The 10,970-nt window shown below is 39.3% G+C and overlaps 1 protein-coding gene across 3 annotated transcripts; it reads left to right on the top strand.

Annotated features, from left to right (window-relative positions):
- The first annotated feature begins 294 nt into the window (after positions 1-294).
- LOC111250890 (uncharacterized) lies at positions 295-10,160 on the top strand. 3 transcript variants are annotated; one of them, XR_015328252.1, is made up of 5 exons: positions 295-4,529; positions 5,694-5,852; positions 6,335-6,379; positions 6,954-7,831; positions 8,939-10,160. XR_015328252.1 is itself a non-coding variant. In XM_086989991.1 (4 exons), exons 1-4 carry the CDS (start codon positions 4,395-4,397, stop codon positions 7,002-7,004), a joined length of 390 nt encoding a protein of 129 aa, XP_086846117.1. In that variant the 5' UTR covers positions 295-4,394; the 3' UTR covers positions 7,005-8,502. The 3 variants fall into 3 exon arrangements, 1 of the variants encoding a protein (XP_086846117.1); XR_015328253.1 differs by having other exon boundaries at positions 6,954-7,835; XM_086989991.1 differs by lacking the exon at positions 8,939-10,160 and having other exon boundaries at positions 6,954-8,502.
- The last annotated feature ends 810 nt before the right edge of the window (positions 10,161-10,970 follow it).

Genomic DNA, 10,970 nt, shown 5'->3' with positions numbered 1-10,970 from the left:
ATGGGCCAGAGCAGCATTATATTGCGCAGCGGGTTAACTTTGTAAATCATCCGTACCTAAGGCAAACAATCAAATATTTCGCGAATAGGACACAGTTGAAGGCAGCGAAGTAAGGCCAATCACGCGTAAACCTGAGCAGCGATGTACCATTTGATTTTTTGGCATAACTCGCCAATATATAATGAACGCAATTATTTGATACTTGTTTTATTCTGTACCGTGGCGTCACAAGCGACACTCATCTGAATACCTCACACAGATATAATAGGGTTGCCCCTATAGTTAATGGCAACGCTCTCTGCCTTAGCTACTACGCGTTTTGTGTTGAACTTTAGCGAATACAGATACAAGCGGTAACAGCTCCATAACCCAACTGAGAACGCCACACGTTAAAGTATAGCCTGACGAGTGAGAAGAATTATTCTGGACTAATTACAGATAATTTTTCATTGTTTATGCGACTCCGGATGATCAATAGTGTCACGCCAACATTGCGGAGTAATCAACACATTCAAATAATTGCCATATGCACCTAATTTTGTAAACAAAGCAAGTAGAAGCCTATATATTTTCGATCGAGTGTAGGCCTGCTTTTGCCCTTCCATAAAAAAAGCTAATTTATTTTTAGTGACCAAACAGGCTATATTTAAACTAAAAAGATAATTTACGTGCACCTCAGAGGCAGGATAGCGTTTGGGTGTCTCATCATTAAACACTTGTATTCACTTCTTCATTAACTAGGGTGCTTTTAAATAATTACGACCCTCAGGCGCTGACATTTTGACAATGTTGCGTTACATATGTCTTATAAAATGACTTAAATCATTTGATGGTAGCCAGCACGCTCACGTCCGACATTATAGACCCAACCCAATGGTGAGTTAATTAAGAAAAACGAAATTTGGGTTCAGTAGGCATATCAGTATATTCAATGGACATGGCTCGTCAGCTTTTTCTGACGGCTTTATGCTTGGACACGACAAAAGTGAGCTTTTGCGGTATTTTGAGTGAAAAAGATTTACTAGGCAAAAAATAAACAGCGATTTGCTTGAATTTTGCATTAGATAATGAGGCCCATGCAGGTGCATAAAAACGCCCCATTACAAACACAATAAGAGAGTCAAAGATTCGAGTTGACAGAGCTGTTGTGAAAAAAAAACTTCTGAAGTTTTTTTTGTCTACTATAAACTATATATCTTTTTTTTTTTTTTTTTCAAAAATAAAGCCACGATATACGTATGTAGACGTGAAAAATATGGTTGATCCTGCAATAGGCTTTTCTATGAGTCGATTGAAAGTATCATCCTCTGAAAGCAAATCAAAGTGAGCATCGCTTGTTATTGATAACAGTGGCAAATATTGTTCGACGAGTCTGCAATTATTATATTCAAATGGCCGTCCGCTTCACAACTTCAAGTTCGAATTTTTCATAAGTCTGATTACCTGCCCTATTACATTAATTCTAATTAAATTATACGAACTGGTATTTCTAGTATAACTCAACACAATTTGCCTTTTTAGAAATCTTGGAGTGACTTGGTTTGTAGGCGGAGCTCTAGCTAATGTCTCAGTGCAAATTTACTATAAAGAATCTGCCACGAAAGGGGCCGGTAAGGATGCAACGTGTTCGGTCTATCGATCTAAGATGACAGGCGGTCATCGCTGGTTTAAGCCTCAGTGTAGAAGAATACTCACTATAGCACATTGTTACAATGTCATTTCATAGATCTGTTACGTAAAAAAAAACTCGAACACGTTTAGCAAAACTTACAGATCAGATAAATAATAGCGAATAAAAAGAAACATATTATATAATACATCACATCGAGGCTGATATTCCGCGGACTAAGCCTGCCTTTCACGGGTTTTGACGGGGAACAAGTAGCATTATTAAAAAAAATGTATATGGATGTAGACATTTTCATCCTCTACGTGTCCGACCGCAAAGCGTGCACAGTTTCGTGCTCATTTGTTGCATGCACGTATCTTTACAATGTATATGACAGTATGAACTTCATTATAGAAATGATCGTGGAGACGTGCAAAGCAGTCTAAGATAAAATTGATCGTTGATGTATAAAAATTCCATACATAATGATTTGGCATCAACTAAGGCCATCATTTAACGCTGCTCTTGATTATTGTCAATTAATAGTGGTTTCTATCTGTATAGGGATATATGTTTGAAATACGAGAGCTCTTATTGCCCGCAGTCATATTGCCTACCCGTACAATTTTAGTCGCAGTTAAACTACGTTCAAAAACCCTCGATTCAGCACTGAACGAAAACGATTTGTTTTCTGATCGACGTTGCAAGCAGTACATAGAAGCTTTACTGATGTGGCTCGAATGTTGGTATTATGCTGCTGCACGAGACATATTAGCCAGTTTTCACCTTTAAAGAGTCTAACATGGCTTAAATTTGTTTGATTTTCTCGGTTGTTGTAAAAATACATTTCCAGTAGATCCTTTAGGACCCGAATACGCGGCTGATTGATTAACGCCTGAACCAAATAGATTTAATCTTTATCTAGTTGGCTGGCAAACTTTCGTGTAGTCATTCTGTTCTCGGGTTTCGCTTTGGTATTTGCAAGCAACCTGACCAAATGTGGTAGCGGCCCTACGTCTATGACTCGCTGGGTTCAAAATCTCATTTCGAGTGTTATACCCAATACAGCCGAGCACTACACCCACTATATTTAGCCCATTTTAGAGATTGTTATCGGCTAGCAGGCGCTCAAAGGAAGATGCTACCTCACTACTGACACCGGACCCTTAAGTTCGAGGACTTTTCTAAGGGAGTGAATATTATTCGAGGTTTTCATCAACCTCAGTAACTTTTTCACATTATTTAGATTCGGCAAAGTATTGAAGATACGCACTCTTTGCTTACAGACCTTTGCAAGCAGCGAGCCACAGCGAACAAAACAGCAGGTCTAATCTACACGCCAGCCGTCGTTTGCATACTACTATACATTTCTCTGCTGCTTCATTTATTTGCCCGTGCCCCTTTTTGTTTCGACTGGACAGAACAGCAAAGGAGATAGCCATCGACTTCAATATTCTTCATGAAGGATATTTTTGTCTGAAATTGACGTCCGAACAAAATGCATGAAGTTCAGAACTGGTATAATGTTCGCTTTGATGATTATAGTACAGAACACTTATCCACCACTGGCGATATTTTCCAACTGCTTTTTGAGTCAAAATCTCGTCCAATGCGTCAGACTGAACCAATTCAATGAACACTGCCTTTCCATCCACTAGGGCCAGCATATTACTGTTCGGAGGCCTCGATAAGTTTGACGAGAAACCGGCCAGCTTTGAACATACGCCTCTTAAAAGAGCTTCGACCAGTCGGATTACCACCTCTTTATTAACATACAAACACGCCGCAACATCTCCCATCCAGAAAAGATCACTAAGTATCTGCGCACTCTTCAGTGTAAGATCATTTTCCAAGAAGAATACATCTTTAACTATCTCAGTACAATGTATCGCAGGCTATATATATACAGGCGATCATCTGTGATTGGCTAGGTTTGTTCAGTCTGCACGTTGGTGTCTTCATACGGTACGTTCATGGTAAGCTGTAGCAACCGGAAGCCATTGCCACTCACTCAGTTATGCAGCGACTGCTCGGAAAATAGGCTCGAGAGGCAGTGAGGCTCCGGTCACGGCCAGAGGTCGTAGACGAGCACCTAGATGCTATCTTACAGACGAAATGAATCTTAAGCGATACAAACAGATAGTTATTAGGCACTAGAGAGGTTCAGTGTTTCTCGGGACGGCATCAATAACGATGGTCATTAAATTATTTTGTTCAGTGAGTGAGCTCTATAACAGAACAACAACTTTGATTACGGCGCACTTCTTCTCGTGAGACATGCCTTCGTATATTGGCATAATGACAGCTCGAATCGGGTGACGCTGAACGGCCGGATTTTTTCGAGCTTGACTGCTATAACGTTCACCTTAATTAATTAGGCGCGTTTAGACTCAGGCATCTACGGCACTCTTTTTTGTTGACGTGATACTTGAGCAAATTTGTTGACACGACCTGTATATCTCTAGTTTGCTATGACGTACGCCATCCAGTAAATTAATCTCGGCACACGACTAGTAAACAAACGAGCAGCACAAGATATATTGTTTAGATGACCCAGATAAAGCAGGACGTTTTATCTATATCGTATGCTACGGGCATCTAGTGCTCTCAAATTAAAAATTAAGTTTCATCAACTTGAACTGAATCGAAATTAAAACGTGTGATAACAACACAAAAATCGCTGCTCTGCGCGATTAGAAGAAAGCGAAATGAATCAGCATCAGCGTTCTGAGTACCCTGAAGACACAGTGCTCTGTGGGTTCTGCGCAAATTTAGAAAACGATGTATGACAACTTGGGTCCGACTCCGGTTGGTGCATCATAGGACGAGAAGTCAATCTAAAGATCTTTCTTGTGGGGACCAGATGATTCTACGGGCATCACATGCTATTGCACCGTTTGACTACCGGTCAGAAGAACAGGTTGGATAAAATCACCGATGACACTGACCTTTTCTTTCGAATAACTAGCACGTACGATACGTTGAGGTTGTGAAATAGGTATCAAAATAACTGTAGAACACAAACTGGGAGCATCGTATTGATGTACACCGTCAACGAGCGCTCTCAAAGTATGACAAATACACCAAAGAACGATACAGAATGCAGTGTTTTGTAAAATTCAATCTATGTAAATAACGATGTCAAATGATCGCCTCATATAATGATTGGGCAATGCAAATTCTATAAGGCGACATGCCTAGATAATTAGTATCTGTACTCAAAAATAGCCATGCTTATATGCATTACTTAGATGACAACCGTATCTTCTGGCAAGTGTGGTTGAAAGCTGGGCTAAAAATAGAAGTTGGAATCCAGCTTGCCAACGAAGCTATTCGCTCTCTTTAAGCCACGCTAGAAATCAGCCGTTCATGTGTATGCGCAAAACCGGTCGTCTGGTTGCGCCTCAATGACATATACATATATTGCTTTGCCTCGTAGCATGCATCGATGGAAACGACCAATGGGTAAACAATTATATCCCAATTATTACCCAAACAATATTTGCTGCGAGCAGTTTACTCTTCCATTGGATCCGAGTTGAGACTTGCGCAAAATGAAGGGGAAGACTTTTCGCACGCTAACCAACTCCTGCCAGTGTTTTAAGTAGTTAAGAGCGTGTACTAGAATCTTAAAAAAAAAAATTAAACACACCCTGTCAATAGCACGTTAGGTGAGCGTTTTCCGTTTCGTCAGTTTGCGTCACCAGGTTGCACTGAGACATGCTGTTGCGAGTCGCGTACAGCAGATAGAGATAATTTAATAATATCACAACCAATTTAGATTACTTGCCGATACTGTGTTTCTAAATGTTTAAATAAATATCGAAGAGAGACATAGAAACGCATCTTTTTCGTACTGGTGAAGCGTACGAGCGGACTGAATTTAACTGCGCCGTTTCGTGCGGCACAACTGAGCGCACGTTGATTAATTACAGGTTTGAGACAGTGACGAATTTCAGATTTGTGATTGAATAGAATCGGTTCCGTATGGCACCCTCATAGTCGTACCAAAATATCGACTATTCCAACTGGTGTCTGTATATAATATACTGCATGTGTCAACAAGCTTGTCCCGCTTGAACAGGAACAAACACTGAACCATCTCGTTCACGACGATGCTATGCTCACTCTAAGTAAGGCATGGAATTGCTTACGAAACATCCCGCTGCATATCAACACGAAGCTAGATTTCGAATACCCACAAACTTATCGAGTCCAGCCGAGATCGTTCTGCTACACGCAAGTATATTTACTAATAAACTTGATAATTTCAGCGACTAATTAGTCGCTTTATTCGTCATTTTCTCAAAAGTAGAAAACGATCATCTTTCTTGTTTACAGAATTATCTTGTGTGCATGAGGCCGGAAAGTTTGTCGTATCCTTAACAGACAAACGCCATTAAGCGCTGCATCACTTTGATATATGCGCTGCCCGTCGTCAACGACGGGCCTGCGCCGTTTTCTATTAGGTCAACGCTAATTAATTCAGGCTTATATCATTATCTCAAAATAATTTACAAGTTAATTAATTATGAAGTAAGCAAGTTATTATCTTTAAGTGTTCGCATAATACGAACCATGCATACTTGGCGATTTATTGGAGTTTATTGTGGTCCTATATGCTGTGTTATTTCTCTTCATTCCCTATTTGATACCATTATCCTTTGGTTTCTGATGCGTGCTTTTGACTACATATTTGTTTTTGTATCACTTGATTTATTTCAGTTTGGAATGACGCTATATTTTTGCCGTGAAAGGGCTAAACCTCAGGTACGTCTCCGCTACAAACGGAATAATTATTCACTTGCTTCGCCATATTGTCCATTTCAGACTGGCTTTTAGGGTCCAACATAAACATCTATTCGCAGCTAACGGCTTACTTTTCAGTGTGAAAATAACACTAAACATAATGCATCTGAATGGTTAGGACTAGCAATATATACAACAAAAACTTACAAAATTAAAGCAGGAGAGTAATTTTTATAGTCCGCCTTTTTAGTAGATGTAAAATGTAAACGTGAGGACGTTTACGCAGTTCCAGTAGACGTGTTCACGTTTGTTCGGCGCTAAGGACCGCACCCTATATACCTGAAATATATTTTACTTCCCCTCTGCTACGCGATACTCGGGCTTCTCCAAGCGCCGGCTGACCACACTTGACTTAGCTTAGTTGCGTTCCAAAAAACACGCCAATTACGTAGCGCTGGATGCATTCGTGACTCATTACTTCTTTTTGACGTCCGTGACTTTTTCAGTGGTATTCAATTTCGTTCTGACTTGGATTTTTTTAATCTCCATATTTAATCATCGTGACTCGCGTTTTTGTGCATTTATTTCCTTGCAGAGTCTCGTTACCAATCACGGCCTGCCGCTGTCAACAGATGCCACGTGTTAATACATGATTCAAAAGATCCAACTAAGTGTTACATGCTTGTTGTTCACAGCGTTACGATGCCGTTTCTAACGGTGGTGATGCACTCTCGATGCGAATCCAACGCTCGGTGCAACATTGCTTGTGATATAATCGTCAGCATGCATATACATATTCTTACTGCCGGCTTTCGCCTATCGCATTCGGCAGGGTAACAAATCCAGTCTATTGCCTCCCGGTCCTAATGGCTGACGATCAGCGACGAAGAGACGAAACCAAAAAAAAACTACTCTATCAACGCTGCGTCAGCCGCCAGACAACCAGTCAGCTTCAGTAATGACAGCGATAACGACAATTAGAACAATAGCAACCACCAAAAACCCTAAAGCTCAAATGGCTTCATCTTGGCGTAAATCGGCCGGCCCGTATTCTGACTGCGTGATGCCCGTTTCGTCAGTGCCATTAGTGCTTGCGCACCTTGTATAGCATCAACATCGATAGCAGCAGCAGCAGCGGCAATAACAATAACGACAACGACCTTATAAAAATAATCATTAATAGTTACAGGCAAAAACTGCAGAGCGGGCCGGCCATGGCCTCACGCTACCGCTGGCCAATACTGCTATGACAGGAACAGCAAACTCTCATGGAGACGAAGCCAGCGATCACTTGCAGAAAAGAAAAACCAGGGAACAACATGATTGTTCACATGATGGAAGCTGACGATATCCGAACGAAGAGATAAACAAGTTGATAAAGAAAAGAGAAATGGCTACAGGATTAAATGTTCAGACATGCCCCATTAACATTATGCTAAAATGGACGGTGCTGGAGCAGTCAGTCCATCAGAAGCAAGTAATACAAAAAATAATAACGGTAGTAATGAGCGTCTATAAAAATTAATGCCTTTTTGAATTCACCTGCCTCTTGCGCATCATGCATGCATACAACTTACATGAGTGCACGATATTCTTCGCACTAGCAATCCAAATGTAAATTGTTTGACTATTTATTTCTAGGCACCGTATGCTGGAATACAATTTTCTACAACCAACAGTTTGTGAAAACAGACTGCCGCCCTTCGCGAAAGACACTTTAGGGCAGTATTAAGTAGCTGAGTAAACTAGATTGTTCTGAAAAACATGTCCGAAACGAGCACGTAAGAATAAGAGCATATCCATCTGAAGATCTCAAGCAACTAATACGATGAATATTGTTCAGAAATACAGTTCAATTTTCTGTGTTTTCAGGAACATTGTCGTGGTTAATCTACCAGAAAGAACATTAACATTTTCATGTTTGCTGCTTAAATATGTCCACTTGTTGCTCAGTCAATTGATCAAGCTAAATTTAAGAATAGAAGCAAAAATGATCCCCAAATACGTGTACACCAAATTGAAATAAGCAGGCGACTGCAGAGAAAATACACAATGTATGCGTTGCTTAGCTTTCGCTTGGTGAATGATGCTATATCGTTTTTGATTTATTTGAAAACGCAAATATAGCCATTAATTTTTAAGGAGCCAGTTTTGCGCGTTCTTAATTTAATAGCACAATCAAACTTACAATGAAAACCATCGACATAGCGGTTAGCTAGAGTTCCTAAGAGATAGAAACACTAAATTTTTCTTTGTTACTATTTTCACTCTTATATCGGCAATAAACGTGTAGAATAACAGCAAAAAGAGAAATGATTAGGCCCCATAAGAAAATAAAGCTACGTATACGTTATATATAATGTAACCATATCGCGGTAGAGTAGATCAATGTAACGCTAAGAATGTTTTTAACTTTAATAATCTTACGAGTGAATGTATCAAGTGCAGACACCTCTTCAACAGGCCATAATGCCTGATACGTCGTTATAGATTTGTTATTAAGCCTTTTATAATCATCTAGGTTTACGTTTGCAATTATAAATAACTGTAATGTGTATCTTTGTTTTATGTCGTTGGCAGGGCTCGAATCAGCAACTCCTGGCTTTTTCAACGCTTAAGAATAATTTGAGTCTGATTATGTTACGTTCAACACCGGTTTTGTGTAAATGTGATAAGAATGAAAAGGGAAAACAAAGTTAACTAGTTTAAAACGCAACTTGAGTTTGTGCATATCTCGAGTTTTCTTTTTATCATTGATTAAATCAACCGTACACTCGTAAACGATACGTTCAAGTGTCTGAGGTTCAGCCGATATCTGCACCCAACGCAAACGATTTGTATTGTTATGTGAAGTACACATCGTGTCAATCAGCCCCTCATATTTGCAGTCGAAATACGCCTTCTAATTCAATCGGTTTGGACCTATACTGAACAGAAAGGATAAAAAAGAAAAAGGTGAAAAATGTCCTGCTTTATCAATTAGCTATCGCAGAGCTTAGTACGATAAAAGGAAAAAAAAAAGAGAAATAGAAGTCTATTCCTCGTTTTTGATCATAACGTTTTTAAGAAGCTTTTACACTTCCTGAATTCAGTAAAAGTAAAAGAAAGGGGAAGAACTGTAGAAACGATAACCATTGGACCTCCAAAGCGTGAATTTACCTAAACTATTATTCATTGATACGTGTTCACATGACTAGGATATGTTCGCCATAGCCAGTCTCGTTTGCGGATGATGGGCAATCGTTAATTCTTTCCCCAGGTTTCTCTAGAATGTAGCGCATTTTTTTTGTAGCAATTCCTATAGTATGGCCGCACTTATAACGAGAATAGTAATATTAATACGCGCGCATAATCTGACGGAACACTACTAAAAGTTTAACTTAAGAGCGTTAGTCAACTAATAACAGATCATTTTTAAGTAGTAACAGCTACAGTCAGTTTATAGCATATTGTCGTTTCAGCAGAGAAAGACGTAAACCTAAGGAATTCATCAAGAAATTTTGGACAGAAACAAATTACGGTGTACGTGCTACCTTAACAGATTCACATTATGACACCACGTTAAACATAACATCTATCAGGCTGACGATGCTAGTTTTGCTATTTGGAACGATATAAACGCAAAGTATAATACATATTAGGTACACTCGCAGTTCTTTTGTTGAAGATCTTAAGGATTTTTTTTTTGCATTTTTGGGTATGTGTACTGCATTATCTCGCTCATCTGTTTCGGCAGTACTACAATGGAGTATCAAAGGACGCCAACAGTTGTAAATAATAAACACCATTGTGTATTAGCAAATTGCCCATTTTCCATCTAGCATGAACACTGGTTGCTTTGTCTATCCTCTTACATGAGTTCTAGGCCACTTGTATTCGTAAAAAAAATACCGAGATAAGGGGATCGATTTCAGTCACGCGAGATCCGTATAGAAAAATAATCGACTTTTCTCCTTATCCATAGTACACCTTATGTAAGCCAAGGTTTCAACCCGTATTTATTTCATATATCGACATCAGTTTTTACTATACCAGGCGTTCCATCTGCCAGGCATTTTACCACCATTTTTATGTTACTGGATCTTCGGCATCAGCTTCACGCAGGTCGATTTTAATTGGCATTTTAGACGAAGCTACCATTTGATGTAAAAATTCAAATCAATTTCCTAATATACTGACTAGTGCATGTGAATGTGTTTCATACTTTAGTTACGATAAAGTTCGATAATGACAGGCTTATCGGAGAAATTTAAGCATTTAGACAATCTTTTGCCTTCCACAAAAAAAAACTGACTACCATGATATGGAATAGGGCCAAATGCATAATTAAACTAATTTTTTTCAAAACGTCGGCGGCCTTCGCTTTTAGACAAAACGATAGAGTTGAACGAACAGTCTATACGGGTTCGAATGTCACAGCAAATGGTCAGCATAACCAAGCCGTCACGTTTATTCGTTGACTTAGCTCAAATATGCAAGATCGTTTCTTTTTCATCGTTGAATGCATATATTCATTATATTTGGTATCAACATCGGGACTCAGTGTAATTATTAATCTGGGGTCCCCTGTATGGGTTGTCAGACGATATTCTAAATCGGTTTTAGGTTGATT

This window comes from Varroa destructor, unplaced genomic scaffold, assembly GCF_002443255.2.
Source record: "Varroa destructor unplaced genomic scaffold, Vdes_3.0 BEIS01000005.1, whole genome shotgun sequence".
NCBI lineage: Eukaryota > Metazoa > Arthropoda > Arachnida > Mesostigmata > Varroidae > Varroa > Varroa destructor.
This window is presented reverse-complemented; position numbering and strand designations above follow the sequence as displayed.